This window comes from Tamandua tetradactyla, chromosome 2 (assembly GCF_023851605.1).
Source record: "Tamandua tetradactyla isolate mTamTet1 chromosome 2, mTamTet1.pri, whole genome shotgun sequence".
In the NCBI taxonomy this organism is placed as follows: domain Eukaryota; kingdom Metazoa; phylum Chordata; class Mammalia; order Pilosa; family Myrmecophagidae; genus Tamandua; species Tamandua tetradactyla.
The window spans coordinates 78,908,715-78,930,272 of NC_135328.1; the positions used below are offsets into that span (position 1 = coordinate 78,908,715).

The following is a 21,558-nucleotide window of genomic DNA, read 5'->3' on the forward strand; positions in this document are numbered from 1 at the left end:
GCCGCTTTCATGAATCACAATGGCAAAATTCACCTACCAATTATGTTTTGTAAATTATCTAAATTATATCAAATAAATTTGCAAATTTTGTTACAAATATGGTAGTTCACAACCAGTTCAAGAAAATTTCGTCTACCATCTCAGTTAGAACAATTTCTTGTACCCTCACCCCCCACCACACACTCCTCATCTCCCTTGGAAGCAGCACACAGCTCAGCCTGGCTACTGCGGAGTGAAACTATCTTCCTCCTCTTACGGCCTGCCTCTAGTTAGCTGGTGGGAAATATAAATGGTTTACTGAAGAGACAACTTTTCCCGTTTACTCAAGCCCATCACCATTCGCATCTGAACATCTTTCAGCCACGTACTACTTCAAGAAGCTGTACATTGCGCAGTGGAAAAGAGCACGAAGCTGCTAACGTAGTGACCTAAGCCTCAGTTCCCTCACTTGTCAAATGCGGGTAATTTCTGTTCTGTACTCTTGTTAAGACTATTACATGAAAAAAAATGCATACAGCACTCAGTGCTGCTTAGTGTTCAACGAATCAATCACCATCATCTAACAGGAGAGAAAAACAGGTAAACAAATAACCACAATACAATGAAATAAATGCTAAAAACTATGTTCAAGGAATAGCAAAGGTACCAAGGGGGTTAACCCATGAATCTCCTCCACAATATCCCTCATGGTTTGGAAGCAGAATCCATTTGAATAGCTTTGGCAAGAAGGAATTCACTACTTCAGGGAGCAGCTCTAATTGGTGGAATATTTTCCCTTAAACTTAAGTCTTAAGTTCACACAAAAAAGCTGTCTTCCTTTGATTTTCACCCATTGGTTCCCTTACTCATCCAGAAAAAGTCAAATTCACCTGCTACAGCACAGCTTAATAAAGGTAGCTATGTTTCCAAATATCCTCTCATGAAAGGTCACTTGTATAGTTCATGGTTTCATTTATCAATGAGAAGACCCAACTGACAAGTCAGAGAGAACAGCTCAGTATAATATGAATTTCTAACACCTTTTAAATTCTACTTCAGAATGAATGCCAATGCCAATCAATTCCTAGTGGCTGCTCGTGACTTGGTTTGAGAGGGAATCTGAAGAATGCCCTGGCTCAGTGGGAAAGAGAAGCTCAGTCAACTAGCAGCTTTCACATGAATTTGTATGTTGGGGTTGGGGAGTGGGGGGTGGGGGTGGCAGGTGCACCAACTATTTATATCCCTGTTAAACAGGCTTGTGAGTTCTTCTAGGATTTCTTTTTTCAAGACAAGGATATTTTGTTTATACTTGTGTTGCCTTGCACCTAGTTGCAAGAATGAATGAATAGCTTTTTCATATATTTTGCATACTCTACAGTGCCCATAACCCTGTCATAGAAAAATGATTGGTGTTTACATTTTTGTAAAATAGATGGTCAGAGTTGGGATGGCTGGATCAAACCGTATAGAGCTCTTTTTGTTCATTATTAATTTTAGAATACCAGCTTGTATTATTTCCAAAAATCACTGGAGAAATTAATATCCACTAGCAATATGTGAGAGTGCCCACTTCCTTACAATATTACCAGCACAGTATATTACGAGTCTTTTTAATTTTTGCCATGCTTCTGTATATAAAACTGTACTTCCTTTTAATTTTCAATCCCCTGATTACTAGTGAGGTTAGCACCTTTCATAGGTTTTGATTAATTTAATTAAATTTTCATTTTAATTAATTTGCATTTCTTCTTCTGCAAACCGTTTATACTCTTTGCTCCTGTACTGTAAGTTTCATTCTGTCGATTTTTACAAGTTCTTCTAATTTTAGTGATAGTATTTGTAACATACAGAACTAAAAAACAATTATATAGTCAAATTTGTGACTTCTTTTCTTTGTGACTTCTAGGTTTTCTATTTTGCTTAGTGAGATCTTTCCAATCCTTAGAATATACAAGCATCTGCCAAATTCTCTTCTAAGATTCCAGTTATTTTATTAAAAATAATAGACATTTAAACTATTTACACCTTTAAATAATCCATTTAAAGACTTAGAATACCCCCCAATTTATGAACATGTTATGTTTGAACTTTTGTAATTTGTTTAGATTCTGATGGTTTTTGACATAGAAATAACACGTTAAATGGAAGTTACCTTTTAAAGGCCCTGAGGATAAAAATGAAGACCATGATTTGATCACTATTTAATGAGGAATGGACTCCACTGAGATGAAATACTAGAAAACAGAAGATGATGAGAGTTTCCCTGTTTCCCTAGAAATCTCCATTGACAGAGAGAAGCTATTTAATTCCTGCAAGGCTCCAAATGTGAAATCGTTACTGGGAACACTGCATAACAGCTGTTGATGGAAAGACAGCATACTGACTCAAAAACCCTTTTCCTCTCCAAGGAATGACTTCTGCTGCTCTAGGTAAATGACATCTTGCAGTTGAAATATTCCAGAGTTGGATATGAGATTTATAGTCAAAAGTCTTGAGTCTGGACCCTGTTTCCACCATTCGCCAGTTATGGGAACTAGATAGCCATCTTTCAATCACCAATAATATATATACATGTATGTATGTGCTGTGCAACAATTAGCAGACACCACTGCCCAACATGGTGACAATAATTACTTCCCAGTACTACCAAGAAGACAAAATGATTAGATGCAGGCATAAGGGCTTTATAAACTATGAAATGCAACCCCAAACCCAAACTACATAGAGATTAGTTTTAAAACTGTTATCTTATGAACTCCTAAGCAGCTTTTGTCAGCATCATCCACAATAAATAATGCAAGAAAAACTTCCCAAACAGATGTGTCAAAGGGGCTGATGAAATGCAAAGTCTACTTTCCTGGCGAGAAGTAGTACCCCTATGATACAATTGCAAAATTAAGTCTCAAGGATATTCTTGTTCCATGACCAGTGTGCAGTAAACCTGACTAGATAACAGAATTCCAAATTCCTGATTCAGGATATTTCCAACATATATTTTACAGATCATCTTCCTATTGCAAACGTCATGAAATGCAGGGGAGACCATTAACAATGTACGTTTGCATGGTTATTCGGAGAATAAGAGATGAATGCAGCTAGTGAAACTTTGGACTTATTCAAACAAAATCAAATGCTTGTCACTTCTGTCAACATCTGTTATGTTTGGGAATTATGTGTTGGATGATGAAGTAAGCTTTCCCTCTTTTAGACAGCACTGGGAAGCCAGACAACAAGGTGAATTTATTCTATGACCAAATCCCATCTGAAAAACAAACATATCATATTTTTTTTAAACACAATTATACCTTTTTCTCCCTAGCGAAGGTATTTAATTAACTTGTGCTTATCATGCACCATAGTGTATTGTGTATAGTCCATACTGCAGATTTAAAATTACAGAAATTCAGCAGTACAAGAATCTTCAAAATTATAACTGGAACATCAAAATTATGCCCTAATTTACCCAATCTGTAAGTAAGATCTAGTTTATTCTTTTTCACATAATTACTGAGTGTGGCATAGAAGTTAGTGTGGTGGAAAAATCATTTGGGATATAGACTGATTTTTTTTTTTCATTAATTCTATAAGATATAGGAGTCACTGTTAGCCCCATGAAGGATTATCAGAATAGGTCAGAGAATAAGTACATTGATTTACTAAGTTATAAATTCAAATGCTGAGGTTCAGGTAAAAGATTTTTTAAAAATTTGAGAGTAGATATAACCTTTTTTTTTCCCCATGGACCAACCCTCCTCCCCCAAGTACTACACTCACCTAGAGGCCCCTCTACTGATGCTGGGGGGGGGAGTGTAGAAGAAGAATTCAATATGTTGACACATCTGAAAACTGCATGCCCTTCCTTCTCACCAGCCAGAAAGGGACTTGCTTGTAGGAAAAACTCCTACTTTAAATTTTAAGCTTGGGGATCTCAGAGAAGAAAACATGGGGTCCATGTTTTCTTAGAGGAAAAAGGGGACAAAAGGTATCAGAGAAAATTCCTCCATGCCATCCTGAAACAAAGAGCACAAGTTTCAGGACCTATGAATAAAGGGCGAGAGCCTTTAAACTCACACATCCAGACCCTCATCTCTGATTTCTCTTGACCCTGGAGAGGCATCTGATCTATGCTTTGGATTTCAGTGGAGTACAGTGATTTTAAGAGGAAGAGAAAATGGTGTCCTATAAGTCAGGTTGTTCACGGCTGATAATGCTTCATCAGATGGGCAAGGCATGGACAGTTCCCACCAGGGATCTGATAGATGAGGCTGCCCCTTGGCTGGGAATTAGTAGCAAGGAACTGGAGCCCTGTCAGCACTGGCAGAAGGTCGAAGTTGCCTTTCCCCAACTCCAGTTTGCCTGCTGAGAGATCACTAAATATCACCTATGTTGAAGACCAGAGAAATAAGTAACAGGAGAGGCCATAACCAAACACCTTTCCAGTCTTCTCTGGGGTGGCTTTTACATAAACTCCTCAGGGAATGGGGAGGAGGAATACACCAGAGAAAGAATCCTGTACCTAAATCACTAATTTGAACTAAATTTACTTGTAAGGAATTAAATTAACTTCCTAAATCAGGACAAATGGAGGGGGGGAAGTGTAACATATAAATTAAATTTGATTACAAAAGCTCAACAGTCATTTTTTAAGTGTGATTGTGACATTTATGTCTAGCAGATCTGTATTTGGGCAGTCACAATTACGAATTTTTTTAAAAGTACATTTTAAAACATGCAAGAGCAGTTTTGTCCCTTTGGAAATAATGGATATTCATCAAACTTTAGGAAGCCAGGTAAGGATTACTGGCTTCCCATTAAAACCATCTGCTGTAACATCTCTACTGAGATCACATGTGGCTATATGTGATTTTTGTCAGTATATTGGCCATGTTTCATCCTAATGTATTCCCTAACACAATCAAAGAAATAAGGAAAATGATGCAGAATCAGATACATAAGTACTCCAAAACATTCAGCCTTCATAGGCATAATACAGTGATCATTTAAATTCCAGTCACTTTTATACTTCTATGGCTGTGTGAATTACTCCAAATTTTAAAGTGTGTTGTGCATTTCATATACACTGATTATATACAGAACAGCTCTGTGTACATGCATTCTGAAAAAGAATATTTCTATTCCAAGACAGGACTGCCCAAGCTTTGATCTACCTTGTTTAAATAGAACAACAAGAGTGCGATAAACCTCTATACCCTAAACGGTTAGAAAACTGCGAATAACTTCTATCCAATTTTTTAAAAAACTAGATGCTATGCCTGTTGTGATGGTTGGGTTCAGGTGTCAACTTGACCAGGTGATGGTGCACAGTTTTCTGGTCAGGCAAGCACTGGCCTAACCGTTACTGCAAGAATATTTTGTGGCTGGTTGATAAACAAGAAGGCTGGTATAGTGAATCATCAGTCAGCTGATTGCAGCTGTGGCTGATTACATCTACGATCAACTAACGGGGTGTCTCTCACAAATGAGAGAATTGGATCAGTTGGATTTGATCCACTCAGTTGAAGATTTTTAAGGGAGAAGAGAGAATTTTCGCTGCTTCAACCAGGCAACCTCCCCAGTGGGGTTCATCTAGACTCTTCAGCTTCATTGCCAGCCTCGTGGCATGCCCTATGGATTTGGGACTCTTGAATCCCCATGGTTATGTGAGACACTTTAAATCGCATATTTACAGATATCTTCTGTTGGTTCTGTTTCTCTAGAGAACCCTGACTAATGCACCTGTCAAAAGGAAGCCATATACTTACCAAGACCATATGGGATGAGCTAGAGGAAAAGAAATTTGTCTCATTGCCTTAGTTTTAAAATGGGAAATCTTCAGTTAGGGGGTTGGCAGTAGGTGGGAGGGGCCTATAATGGTAAGATCCTAATTAGACCAAGAGAGCATTTAAAGGTAAAAATGAGTGATGCAATCCTCAGGCAGAAGATGTACGGTCCTACTTCATAAATCACTTTAAAGACCACAACCTAATTTAATTTTAACTTTCTCTTAAAAAAAATCACAAAATCCACAAAAGGGGATGACTTTCTCCTCCAAATCAGAAGAGCACCTCTGATAGCAAGAGAAAGTCTGCAAGTTTGATTACTTGGCAGACAGTGACACAACAGGAACTAAAGGATTTGGAATCAGCCAGATCTGGCTTTGAGCTCACAGCCCACTTCTTACTATCTGTACTATTTGACCTTTAGAGCCAGAGATTTAACCTTGTTCTGCCTCAGGTTCCTTGTCTGTAAAGGGCAGTTCGTGGCTCCTACTTCGATGTCTGGATAGTATAGGGTAGTCCTTAGAAGCATGGATGCTGGAGCCAGACCACCTGGATTTGAACCCAAGGTCACTACTTACAAAGGGTGTTAACTTGGATGTGGGCATTAACCAACCTGGGCTCAGTTTTCTCATATGGTTATCTTGAGATTACCTCAAGTGTCTGCCATTATGAATACCATATATGTAACTAACTTTGCCAGTATTTGACAGATAACAAATGCTTGCCATCACTGTTGCCACCAGTTGCTCCTTGTTCAATCAGTTTTCCAACCCTCTCCCAAACACTCCAACATCAGGAATAGGGTAATAGTATTGGGGCATTTCCCTCATATAAAGCTGTTGTGAAAGCCTTCACTCTCTGTTTTGAGCTATGCTCCTTACATTCTGAAGAAAGATTTTTGTGACTTTGTCTTCTTCTCTTCAAATTAACTGTTATAGATTACAGGATTATCTTTGTTTAAATTGAGATATATTTCACATACCATAAAATTCAACCTTTTAAAGTGTATAATTCAGTGGCTTTTAGTATCTAATTGCAGAACATTTACACCATCCCCCAAAATCTTGACCTCACTGGGAGATGAAATTTGTATTCAGTATATAAACTTTGGAGATTTAATTTAATTATTGTTTCATTTCAAATACCACTGTGGCAGAGACTATCAGCTGCTCATTCCAACATCTATTTTCCCTTCTTCCTTAACTAGATATAGGGCTGCCCAAGATAAACAATGCCTAGGCATGGCTATGTGACTAACCCTTGCCAACCAGATATAAAAGGAAATACTGGGTGGAAGGATCTGGGAAGTCTTTTATGAGCCAACTGGTATATGACTTTTACCATCTTTTTCCTCCTTCCCACTACCTAGAATGTTGATGTAATAACTAAGGCTCTAGTACTTTTGACCACACTAGCCCTGAAATCTCTACCTCTGTATATCCTCTTTTACATGAGAGAGAAATAAACTTCTATGCGTGTGTCACTATTTGGGGGTTTTCAGTCACACGGCCAAAACACCACCAAGGGACACAAACTTCTAAGCCAATCAGCATCATATACATATATTTTGAGTTGCCAAGAAGGTAGGGTATTCAAAAGCTAAGTCCTGTTTTTTCCACCCTTCACAAGAATTATACCAAACTGATGTTCAGCAAAGAGTATCATAGTTTTCAGCAACTTACTTAACTTAGCAACCTATGTATGCTTTCCACACACTCACTCATTCATACTTTGGGACATATGTAATACATAAAGATCAATAGTTCCCATAGAAGCTTGAAATGCTAACCAGCAATGGTAAGTAGTCACACTTTGAAATCAATCTATTAAATTGCACTTTTAAACTGTAGGCAAACAGCCATCTGAATGTACATATATCAACACTCAAATCCATGAAAAAGCAATGGAGTGTGCAAAGCAATAATTCTATGTGGGAATATAATTGCAAACTAAAATAAGGTTCATCTGAAATTTTGTGTTTTTATCAGCTCCTTTAAAACTGCTTCACAAATAATCAAGTTCAGCCCCTTAAATGAAAAACAAAAACAAAGTCAGGTGCAGTTTCTGAAGCTTTTCTTATTAAAAGGGTTATGTATCCAAAACCAATGATATTTACAATCAAAGCACACGCCATCACCCTAGTGAGCTTACCTACAAATAAAAAAAAAAATATTCTGAGGAACAAAATATTAATGATCTAACGAGTGCAAAGATTGTTTAACTCATCTTTATATCCTCTGGTAATTTCTAGAGTCGTGTGCTAAACAGAGTAGATGCTCAGTAGATGGTTTCTCAGTTGAATTAATATTCTTATATGCATCATTTTTATCATTTAAAAAGGAAGAGGTATTCACTAAATGATTATTGTTATTCTCATCACTGTTGTTGATATTATTGTTATCATTACTACTTTGCTTAAGTTTCTATTCTACATGCTGGGAAAATGAAGTATTGCAAAACATAGGCCTTGTTTGAAAGTTTTGCCCAGATAAATGGTCCCTGTGCAGGAAAAGAAAAATGGTGATACAAGGTAGGACAGTACTATCCTCAGCAGGATGCTGCTACAGGTGGACAACATCCTTGAAACAAGGGCCAAGAATTAATTCTGGGTCTGCAGTTTTCACCACTCTGTGCACCGTACCTCCAACCAAACCTTTACTTTGCCTTTTTCACCCCCTCTCTTCTTAGCCCCTCAACCCATGTCCTACCTTATGAGGTCTCAACATTCTTCTTTCTTTTACCAAATTTGTACTAACACTCCCATTTCGACAGAGCATTCTTATGGGTTAGAAGGTGACACCAGATTGCCCTGAGACCTGGGCCAGGCCTCTGCATCTGTGCAGGGCCTTCTGGGCAGCTGAGAGGTGGAGCACAGGCTGGTTCCAGGAGTCCAGACAGCGGGCGCTACAGAAGTTGAAAGGCAAACAACCACTCTGAGGACCAGCATGAGGGCCAGCCTTCTGGAGCAGGTGGGACTTGGATTGGGCTGGAAAAGGAAGGCCTAGAGAACAGCAAGGGAAGACATTCCCAGCAGAGGAGCCCCTATGAGCAAAACACGAACCAATCATTTCATACAGGATCAAAGAGTGTCTCAGCAAGTTGAAGCAAACAGGCCAACATGGAAGTTGTCAGAAACATGGTTAGAGATAAGCAGGGGCCAAACTAAGGGATTCTGATGTTAAACTGTGCATGAGGAACATGACCTTCCAGAAACTTTAATGGCTTTGACATAGAGGTCCCCATTGTGAGAAGCACAAAGAGAAGCTTTAGGAATAGTATGTTGGCAAAGGTATACGTAGAAGGAATGGGCAGCCAGAGGGTGTACACTGAGAATGGGGAGGAAGCTGGGTCTCCCGTAGTTATGAAGACCTGACTTTCCAGAAAAACAAAATTGTTTTGACATACAAGTGGCATTTGAATAGAAAATTTTAAAGTACATCAAATAGCAATTGTGAAAAATATGGTTTCCATTAAATATCAAATAAGAAACAAAGCATTTAAGGGCTGTGATGATATTGTGAATTACTGATTATATATGTAGAACAGAATGATCATATGTTAATGTTCATGTTCGTTTGTTGTTAATTTTTTTAATTAATAAATAAATAAATTTTTTTGAAAAAGGCTGCTAGAACATTTTTATTTTAAGGGCCCAATCTGACCACACAAACCCTGTTGTGATAATACAATTTAACTATAGACACAGACATTTTCTCTTAATAGTTATATATATGTGTGTGTGTGTGTAACACAAATCTTTCTTCTTTTTCATTATTCATTTTCCTCTTTGTCATCAAGTTGAGCTAGAACTTAATAACACAAAGGAAAGCTAAAATGTGCTCTTTTCCAAAACTTTCTATTGAGTTATGATGCTATTATTTCTTTAAATTGACAAAAAAGGCATTATTCTTTTTACTTAAAAGTTGCTATTAACAACCAGTGAAAATGGGATGTAGGATTTTCAAATTAACATTTAAAAAATGACATCTGGGTGCACAGGTAGCTCAGTGGTTAGAATGCTTGCCTTCCAGGCGGGAGGTCTGGGTTCCATTCCAAGACCATGTACCCCCACCCCCCACTAAAAAAAAATGACATCTATTCAATAATATCAGTCTAGTAAACAATTGTCTTTATATTGTTTTGTTTCAATTGCTCAACCTAACTACAAACTCAGTTTAAAGGCAGAAATTTCCACCTGCTCTGAGATAGCACCTATTCTAAAACAGCATCGTATCTACACATATCCAAAGATCCAAAAAAATAACCTATGAAAAGGTATGCTGCATTGAAGGGAAACTTTGCCTCTGCTCATGACGCTGAGTGTGCTCTCTTGTTTTCTTAAAATCTGATGATAGAAATTTGACTCTCAGTCACACTATTCCATCAGGCTGTCCTCTGACCAGGAGAATCCTATTCCACCCCTCTCTGTGCAGACCTATGGTGCCAAATGGTCTTGGCCAACCACTGAAGGAGTCGCCAGTCACCCCTCTGTGGCTGGCTGCAACTCCTGAGGGGCAGAGCCTGCGTGCACAATGAAAAGTCCTAACAGCCTATCGAAGATAAGTTTGTAAATGCCTCACATAGGCTCACAGAATAAGCTCTACCTTATAAACTACTAAAGAACTCACTTGAAAGAAATCTATCTCTCCATGAAGTGAACTAGCTCTTTCTGTTAAGGGCATTTAGTACAAGGAAGCAATATATGATTCTTTACTGCTCCAAGTGATTTTCTGAGGCATAATTTAAATTAGCAGTCCATAGATTTAGCTTATGCTTATTTTATTATTAATTATTTTATTATCAATCTTCCAAGTTAAATCAGCAAATATTCGGTTCCTTACAATTATAACTTTAACTAAAGATGTTTGACATTCATTTCGGAGTGCACTCGTTTACTTAAGGATCCCTATATGTGGAAATTGTCTCAAGAATCTAAATATTAATTTAAAGGAAAAGAAGTTAGTGTCTGGTAAGAATTTACTTAGTATTGAGATGTCATCATTATAGACAAAATTCTCTTTGGAATAGGGCCTCAATTATACAAGTGAAACATGAAAATGCACTCAAACAGTCATAAAATTCACAGGTCTCATTTATGTCTTTACCACTAGGGCTAATTTTTTAACATAGTTATGTTTCCTACTGAGTTTGTTTGATATTAAAAATCTACTTGTGTCAGCCTTGGGATTTTTAGTGCTTCACATTTTATTACTTCCAATGTCTTTTAGATAATTAATCTTGATCTGTATTGGTTGTTTGGAGTAAATGACACAATCCTCACAAATGGTGGACATCTCATAAACAATAGATAGAAACTATAAGCTCTGAGGAAGTTAGAATTTGATAAAGAAAAAAATCTGGTTTTTCTTGAAAGATAATGGTTTTTCAGTTAATTCTAAAGGTCAAGTCCCAAAAAAATTAGTCCCTCTGCTTAAATACTGAAATTCATCATTCTGACATTATTTACTAGAGTTGTAGTTCATGAACTGATAGGGAGCCTCATGATCTCGCATCCTGCTTCCATGTTTTTGACTCTTCTTTAATCATATTGTAAGACAAGATGTGAATAGCGTGTATAGTAAATCTTGGGCATTGAGCTTTGTCAATTTATATTTCAATGACTTGCCATTTTAATCACTGCTAATAAAAACAGTTAGCATTAATTTTGTGTTATGTGTCAAACACTGTCCCGTTTTATTGTGCATGCATTATGAAATATTTCAATCACAAAAAGTACAGTGAACAATAGAGCAAACATTCATGTAGTCACAAGCCATTCCAACATTATTAATGTTCTGCCACTTTCTCTTTTTTTAAAAAAGAAAAGTAAAATACTATAAATGTGGTTAAAGCGTACTGTGTCTGCCTCCCCAATCTAATTCCTCTCGCTCCATTCCTCCCCTTCCAATATTAAAAACTTGGAACATATTTTTCTCACATTTTTAGACCTTTGTTACTAGATATAAACAATATCTAGTAATGTGATTTAAAAATGGATATAAATTGTATCATATTTTAAAATGGTATCATTTTCCCCCTCAACATTTTTTTTCAGATTTATCTCTATTAATACATGTAGATCTAATTACCTAAATTGATTGCAGAGCATTTTAGTATATGAATAAACCATAAGTTATTTATTTATTTATCTTTGGATATTTAAGATTTTCTTTCCATTTTAAGCAATCATATTCAATACTTCGCTGACCATATTTATGAGTGTTTCTCTAGGGTATATTTTCACAGTAAAATTGCAGGGGTGTAGAACACGCGCATATTCAACTTTATAGACATTGCCAAATGGCTCTTTAAAGTGGTTAGACCAACTTACTCTCCCACCAGCAGTAAAGGAGTGTTTCTCATTACATTCCTTCCTCACTGAACTAACCTTTATCAGATCTTTAAATTGTTTGCCAATCTGTTGGTTGTGGAATGCCATCTCCTCGTCGTTTTAATTTGCAAATCCCTGATGACTATTAAGATTGTGCATCTCTTTACATGCTTATTAGCCATCCAGGTTTCCTCTTTGTGACTGATTTATTAATGGAGGCATAAAAGAGCATGATGTGATCTTAGAACCTGAAAGGCTAAATAGGAATAAGCCTTGAATGCCTTAGTAAAGGAATGCTGTTGACCTTCCTCGTACTTATGCCTGCTCCATACTCTGAAATGGTAGCCATCGGAGAAGTATAATTAGACAAATTTAAGTTGCTATCGTCGGGTGTTAGCTCTCACATTCTAATATTTCCTCACCCTGGGAGCAGGTAGAAGCATCTCCAGAACACAGAGAAATAGCTTTATTCCATTTTACTTAAGTATGTATGGGTTGGTTAGATTAATATTCCAGTTCACCCTTACACCACAACTCCTCACCCCACATCAAACTGAGGGAGAAAAAATAATTTAGTTAAAGCAGAACCATTTTTAATAAATTGCATTTGCTGCTCTAGTTGAACTTCAGCAAATTATTGAATTGACCTAAAAACTGATTCTATCTTTTCACACCCAGTGATTAGATAGAATTTCTGAGGCTCCTCTCCTGAAAGCTCACCTTTATTCCACAAAAGGCACTCCTATTTCGCCAGTAATTAAATATTTACACCTCAATTGGTGAAAATATTTAAATAACTTCTCTTTTCTACCAAGTTACAGTGGTGGCTGAAATAACTGTTCTCTGAACTACAAAGCTACAGGCAAATGAGGTTTGCACTAATTATATACTGAAGGGGAAAAACCATTCTGTCATTCGGTAGTGAATATCATGTTAATTATTATCCTGATTCTGTATCCGGCTGACAACTCAAACTAGCCCCCAATGAATAATGAATAACAGCCTTTGACAAACATCCTATTTCTTCCCCACAACAATGCAAATTACATACATGGAGAGTTGCAGGCAATGATTAGAAGTTTCTTTGCCTGCTGTGGATTCTAGACAAATGGCTCACTTAAATTGCTTTTCAGAGTGTGGTGAATGGAGTTAGCCCTTTGAGAGGAAGCTGGCTAGAAAGTTTTTCTAATGCAATGTAAAAGTCAATTCATGCCAATCTGCCTGGTTGAGGGGGGTTGAGGAAGTGTCACTTGAAGGTCAAAAATGACCAAAATAAACTAAGCTTCTAGATGAAGGAATTCCACAAATACTTCAGAATTAGCAGGCGGTCTGGTTTTCAAAAATTATATGAGAGGAAGAGAAATGGAGCCTAGTAAAGAAAGTGCATGAGACCAGAAAAATTACAGATGTAGAAAGAGGTTAGCACAAGTGTAATAGAGACGTTAGGATTTAAAGGATGATTATGATTACTGAATCATTATATAGATATTCCTTTTTATTTTCTGGTATATTAAAGTAGACAGAGGGAAATACCTGAAATCTCTGAACTGTAATCCAGCTGCCTAGATTTCTGATAATGATTGTATAGCCTTTATCTTGTGCCCTTGTAATTATAAAAACCTTGTGACCTTCACTTGTATCCATTTTATCCAGTTTTTTGACTTTCAAGTCTTGTAATCACTAAGGACAGCCCCTAATATTTATTAATAAAGAGTCTTGCATCAGCCCAGAAGTAACCCACCCCAAGTCCCAAGTTATCTTGATAACCGAGACTGGATCTAACCAAAATGACCCGCCTAACATGCGCAGTAGCTTAAACCTTTACCTGTAAGTAAAGGTTCATAATATAAAAAAATTTTATAACATAAAAAACATTGTATACCTCATTATAACATTAAGAATCATGTCCATCATCATATTAAGGCCACCATTTTCTCACATACGTTCAGTAACTAAACATATAATCCATCTGCGCATGCTTGATAATTAGATCACTTCTAGTTACATCATCTGTGGACATTGTGTTCATTATCCCAAAACCACTCATCTTTTGATACAGTCAAACAATCAGAATTATGCAATTTGGGGAGACAGATTTTTGGGGGCTACAGGCCATCTGATCTCTTGCTTTGTGCCTAGAATGAAGGAATTGGTCATTGAAAACACAGGGCAGAAAATCTACCGCCTTTGTCAGGTAACACAAGTATGACATGGTGTCGCCCCCAGTTAATGTTGTTTCTGCCCAAAATATGATACATACTGAGGATAAGTACGTTATTTCTACAACTACAAATATCCAGTTGGCAAACACCCCTGAAGTCGCCTTATGTATTCTAAGTCTATATGCTGGTGTGAAACAGAGAAGGAAGATGATTTCGAATATTCTTTTATCACCTCATTAAACACCAAAGTCAGTTACACTATTTTAACACAAACACTTCACAGGTAGAAGTGTTTGACACGAATATTCTGTGATCAAATTCTCACAGGGTTTTCGATCTAAAATGCTAACAACAGGAAACCAGAAAGAAAGCATTGGTGGGTATTCTTCTACAAATCCACAGAGTGCTTTTCATGTGCAAGTGTCAGGCGGGTTGCTTAAGGAAGGTGGCAGAAATCAACCTGGATCCTGGCCTCAAAGAGCAGAGCTACTCATTTGAAGAGGAGGCAAAATATGTGCACACATGTCCGAGGGCTACCAGAGAGAACTTACTTAAGATGAGTTAGAATTGTAGAAACAAGTTCTATTGCTCAACCATTTTTCCTCTCTCACCCACCTGCCTTTATGGAGTGGTTTTTGTGACCTATTCCAGGAAGGTTTCTTGTTGATGACTCTCCCATTCCTTTGAGGAGAAGCCTCCTCCCAACGTGACGGACACTCATAAATAATGGGCATGAAAGGATTTCCGCTGTTTTTGGCCACTGATGCCAGCAGCCACTCAGGCTTGAACTCTTCTCCTTCGACAAACATGGAGATTAGGCTGATTCATCTTTAATGTTGATTTAGAAAATAAAAATTACACTTTTAAAGTTTTCTATCCCATGGGCCAAATATCCTCAGGTATAGGGACACACCTTCCATAGAAGCTATTATAATTTCACAAACGTTACTCTGGGGTTGAGTTACCTTCTGGTATTTAGGGAGCTTTGATCTTTTTCTTTTCCTTACATGTTTTTATATAACCCCAGCTCTGATGCCTTTGTGGGTAGGTATTCCTCTTTCTGATCAAATGCTTTCACCCCCTCAATTACTTACAACCTCAGAGCATGTGAGAAATGAGGCAGCACGCACGTTTCAAGTTTTCACTATGATGGAAATTAATGTCATACTAGGTAAAAAAAATGCAATGCTCTTGACAGCCTTCATGCTTGCCAAATGACAAGAATTCTCTTCTTTTAGTGGAGCTACTCTAAGAATCACATTGAGTCCATAATTAGTTTGCATTAATCAGCTCCCTTTAAGGTGTAAATAACATAATAATTATATTTGCTTATGAAGTAATCCACATAGCAATTGTCAGGACTTTGCAAAACTGGACCCAAAATGAGTTAGCACATTTCAGGTTTGGCATAACATCAAATGGGATGAAATTTTAAAGTAACCCCACAATACCTTCCACAGGCAAGAATAATAATACGGAGGCAGCAATGATGCATCCACCACAGAAGGTCATCAAGAAAACCTGAGCAAATGATGCAAGTTTGAAAGGCAGGGTCTACATTTTTCAGAACTTACTGAGAGTAAAACAACCTAAGAACCATGCGAAAATTAATTAAAGGTTTCCTGGGGAGAATCCACCAGTGTTCCTGTGCACAATGGAGCACAAGCATTGAGAAAGCTGTGCATGTCTGCGACAGAGACAGTGTCCTGTAAGTGGCTCCTGACAGAGATTTACTCAGGGTTTGGAAAAGAAATTTGTGAAGCAACAGTCCACAAATACAATGTTGAGAGATGGCAGTGAGGAGGCAGGGTAGAGGAGGTAGAAATACAGCACTTATGTGTTTGCTTATTGTAAGGCACTATTTTCTGTGATCCTACCACTTCATGATTCAACAAGAAACACCATCAGCTTATGCACATGGCATCCTCTAATTCCAGTCTGAGTGCTCCTGAGCTCATCAAGGTCATCACTGCATACAGACCCGCACTTAGAACTCTGAAAAGTAGTTGACTCAACTCTCACAATAAAGTACAAATTACACATCACAGTTTGTCTTGCAAGAACTTACATCTCCAGTCAACTATACTACTTGTTTTCACTTGAGGACTTGTTTTCCAGACTTCAACTTTTTTTTTAAAACCACTACCAGAGAAACAGACTTTCATAAAATAAAAATGACTAATGCTTTGAAGTAAAAATATCCACAGAGAAGCAAGGATAGGAAGATGGTAGAATTTCCACTGACCCTTAAAACAATTTGGGCTTTACATATAAATCTTTTTTCTTCACTCACTTAAATTATTACCATTTCAAGTTCAGGCTTGCTGGCAAAACATCAGTTATTTGATATGAATCCACCTCATGCTGCCTCAAACAAACTTTAACTGGAGTAAATGTTTAAAGCTTGCCAGACATGGAAAATTTAGAAAATTGCCTTTGTACTATATTGTTTGTCCACCACTGTCCTATCAATTTGCTTCTTCCTCTTTTCTCCTGGATATGAGAGAATACCTCTCAGATTTGTTAAAATCAAATCCTCTTCAGATTTGCTGAAAACAACCACCACAACACACCACAACCAGGGAATAGACCTCTGGGTTTCTACAAATAAAAAGAAAAGGCACGGTACCGTGTCTTCAGTTTTGTGACTATTCAAGAGGTCAGACAGGAAATCTTCATGAAGGCTCTCTCTTCGAATCAGTGTAAATTCCCGCAGGAAAACAGCCCCTTGGCTTTGGTCTCCACATGCCTACAGAGATAAAATAGCTGAGTTAAGCCTCCGAAAGAACCTGGGAGGGAGAAATTAGTGTCTCTGAGTTGCAGAAACCTCTTGGATTCATTTCAAGCCTGATTAGAGCAATCAAAACACATGCAAATACATATTAATGCAAGAGCCACTAGGATATTCTGGCATGTGGCTCCTCTGATAGATGACAGGAAAGTCCCCAGCTAAGTTGGCGCCTCTTAATTGACGGATGAACAATGTCAAAATTTGGAGATTGTAGGTTAAGCTTCATGGGCAGACCCAGGGTGGCCAGCTTCATTCCAGAGAAGGATCTTGGACCCATTGGGACTCCACCCCTAGACAAAGTTGGGTGCAACCGATGTCCTGTTAGGTATCTAGCAGATAAGGAGCTTCTGGCCTAGGCCCAGAACTGACTTCCTGGATTATTCAAGTGCCTTAGAACCAGATGCCCTTTAGCTACTCCGGAAGAAGGTATTAGAGAACTTTCATGGAGGGCTTATGACATACCAGATTCTTCACACATGTTATCTTGCAACAGCCTTGAGAGGCGTCTGTTATTAGACACACTTTACAAATTAGGAACTAGAGGTACAAAGGGTTTTAGGAATTTGACAAGTTAGTGAATATTGAAATCAGCACACAAATATAGGTCTGACTCCAAAACCCTTAACTTTTTATTATGTCATTTTGCTCCTAAGTTACTCTAGGACCCTCTGGTGGGGAACAGATTATTAAGTCAGTCCTATAAAAATTCAAGTTCAAAGAATAATCAATTCACCCAGCTGCCATCACCAGGCCCTCTGCCAAACACCAGGGCTTAGAGACCAGGCCTTTGACCATGGAGACTTCCAACAGGACTTTTCTTATAGCCTACAAAATGTGCCTTTGATCCCAAGACTCCCTCCAGGTACCTAGAAACTTCTGTCAGGGATGAGAGACAGAGCAGCCACCAGCTGGGCATTTCTGTTTGCCAGACGCTGCTGAGAAACCTCAGGGACACCTAAACCCACCATACCTTACATTTTGAACAAACCTCAAAGCCAGACTAATTGAATCATACATCTGGGCTTGTGGATCATCACATAGCAGTGAAAATCTGTCACCGTAATTAATTCAAATGACCCCTTGATGTTGCCTACTCTCTTTCATATTTACTTAAAAAACTTTACCTCCTGTTCTCCACCCTTCAAACCTCCAACAGGTCAACTTCCACCTTCTCTCAGTGGACATCACTCTCCCTATTCTTATCCCTTCTCTCCCTGGTTCTTTTGATATTTTAATGTGGCCTTATTTTTCTCTCAAATACCAAAGTCAAAACACAAAATTTGCCCTTGAATTTATGGACACATTTAGGTTTGCCCCTGTCTCTACCTTCCTCTTCCACAGGGAAGTTCCTGAACAAGTCGTTAATGCTCAATGTTTTCATTCTTCCTCTTTCACTCATTTCTTTTTTTCCAATCCTCCACTCATTTCCTAACCCACTGCAAACTGAACTATGCCTTAAAAGTTTACCAAAATTGTTCTTATTGACTTGACTAAAGATTCTACCCATGGTCATATCTAACAATCACCTCCATTTCATTAGGCTTTTCAGACATACACGTTACTGTTGTCTCCATATTGAGACATTCTCTCCCACCGGCTTCCTTGATACTCCATCTTCGGTTTTCCTCCAATCTCTCTGGCCACTTCTCTTCAGTCATTATTTCAGGTCCCCTTTCTTCTTTCTTTTCCCTAAATGCTGGGTTCTACTCTGGGTCCTCAATTTTTCATTTTGTGCATGCTTTCTTTAGGCAATTGCCTTTACTAATTTGGCTTCAGTCACCAACTTTATTCTAATAGCTTCTAAATCTATAGCTACAGCTCAGATCTCATCTCTGAGCTTCAAGTTCTATGGGTACCTCAAAATTAATATGTCCAAAATAGAATGCATAATTTCTCCCTTCCCCAGAGATCTGCTCATCATCCTGAATTTTCTTTCTCAGTACATGGCTTGACTTCTTCCTCCTCCTCTACATCCAAGCAATCAATTCCGAAGTCCTGTGATTTACCACGTGTTTCCTGAAGCCATCCCTATTGCTCCATCTCCAATCCCTCATCCTTATTGTGACCACCATGTAATTTACTTCGACTACTGCAACCATCTCCTAACCAGCAACCCTATCTCCTATCATACTCCTTCAACCCATTTTTAACCCTAAAAGAGCAATCTTTCTACAATGTATATCTAACCAGTGACAATAACTCCCCGAAAACTCCTTAATTACTTAATATTGTTCAAATACAGTTAAATAAATGACATACTCTTAATATAATCTGCAAAGTCTTGCATTCTCTGACCCTTGTCCAAGATTCAGGTACCGTGGACATGTTTCAGTTTCTGGAAGGCAGTGATATCTCACTCACCTATAAGACATGCTTCAATTGCTTCAGCTTTCTAGAATACTCCTTTATCATATTCAAAAGGATTACTGAACCTTAACATTTCTGAATTATTTATCTAAAATTCCAAGGCCATTTGAATTCTAATCCTATTCTCCAAAATTGGCCACAGTTACTCATCCAATACTCCTTCCCAGAATTATGGCATAGCTGAATCAGAGCTAGACTCTGAAAGGAAGATTGCACAGGCATATTTTCTTTGCAGAAACTTTAGTAGCTGTGGAAAACTGGTTCTTTTGTTGAACTGCTTAAAGAAGCAGAAAAAAATAATTCAAACATCCTTCAAGAGAGACAGTGATATGTCAGATATAAAGACTAGATACTTGTTAATGCTCACACCAATAAAGACACATTTTGTCCATTCAGATCATACTTTAATTCTCAATCATAACTGTATGTTTATTTAAGAGTTTTCACCTGTTTGTATTTCCCAAGAATGTGAACATATTAGAAGCCTCATAACCTTAACCGAGATGTTTGACTTATCAAATACTTTCATGTGATACCAAGGCAGAAGGTCTTAATTAAACTTAAATTTAATTTAACCCTGAGAATAGATAAGAATGTACAAATTAAATGAGCATAATTATTACCATTCTCTCCTTGTGGATATCTGTTTTTAATTTAAGCTCCATCCAAGAATACCACTAATAACTAAGTAATTTAAAATTCCTAAATTAATCTGATCAATATCAAGTTAGTTTTGAATATCTATATTTTATTTATATATCAATCATATATAATGTTGATTTTATTTTTGTGTGTTTTAGAAACAAATTTATGTAGTTATTATTTATGTAGTTAGTACATAATATATAACTACATAAATATATAAATCTACTTCTAAACATATCTCAAGCTATTTTTAAAAAGTATTATTTAATCCAAAAGTTATATTTTTAGTCATTTATTCTTCATTTATTCATATGTACATATAACATATTTACCAAAATCCTACCAAGTGTCAGGAGCTATAGTACAGGGCACAGTTCTTCCGTTCAAGGTACAGGATTCTAATGAGTACATGCATGTGGCAGAGAAAATAGCTGCTCACTAAAAGCCACTTCTTGTCTTGGATGTACACCTAGAATACATTTCCAAGCCTCTCTTACAGTTAAGGGGGCCCTGAGACTGAGTTCTGGCTGATGAATGTAAATGTGCTAAAACCAGGGATGACCTATAATAATACCCCACAAGCCTTCCTTCATGCTCTTTTCCCCTTCAGGTGTGTTTGGAATAGAGACAATCTCAGGTCAGTCTTGGTGTCAGTTGTTAAAAGTGACAGAGCCTGGAAGATGGCGGCTTAGTAAGACGTGCGGATCTTAGGTTCTTCTCCAGGACACCTACTAGGGGAGTAGAAACGATACAGAAAGCGCCCAAAGCCACAACAGAGATAAAAAAGACAGCGTACCCCATCCTGGAACGGCTGGCTGGCTGAGAGAAGCAGCTCGGGTGAGATCACCGAGGCGCGCGGGCCTTACCGGGCGGGGTGGCAAGCGGCCGGAGTTACTCCCTTCCCCCTTCCCGGGCCGGCTGGGAGAATTGGAGAGGTGGTCCCCTGAAACCAAGGCGACTGGTGCCCACACCACGCGCAGCCCCCGGACCAACTGAGAGAATTGGATCGGAAACCCCCAGGCCGCGGAGAACGGTGACCCCGTGACTCCCGGGGAACGTGCACTCTCTCCGGCGGGCCGCTGCCGCTGGCGCCCTCCCGCCACACGTGTTGCCCAGGGCCGACTAGGAAATTCGGACGGGCTCTTTCCCTGGCGGCGGCGACCAGCAACCCTCCCTGCGTTCGGACCCCGGGCCGGCTCAAGCCGCTTCGGCTAGCGAACCCCCAGGACGGCGAGAGTTTTCCAAAGTTTAAGGTCCCACAGCACCTTTTACTGGTGGGACCCGCAGACAAACGTGTGCCACAAGCGCCACCTACTGGGCAGGATAAGAAAAAAAGAACCCAGAGATTTCACAGAAAAATATTACAACCTTGCTGGGTCCAACACCAAGAGAAATCTGAATAAATGCCCAGACGCCAGCAGCAGAAGATAACTGTCCACGCTCAAAAGATTGAGAATATGGCTCAGTCAAAGGAACAAACCAATAGCTCAAATGAGACACAAG

At 38.4% G+C, this 21,558-nt stretch overlaps 1 protein-coding gene across 1 annotated transcript in view; it reads right to left on the reverse strand.

The window, feature by feature from the left end:
• ADAMTSL1 (ADAMTS like 1) overlaps positions 1-21,558 on the reverse strand; it is a 998,876-nt gene that overhangs the window by 683,590 nt on the left and 293,728 nt on the right. Inside the window, exon 2 of the mRNA XM_077148079.1 lies at positions 16,882-17,001. Coding sequence (XP_077004194.1) covers positions 16,882-17,001 — 120 coding nt within the window. The remainder of the gene's footprint in view (positions 1-16,881; positions 17,002-21,558) is intronic.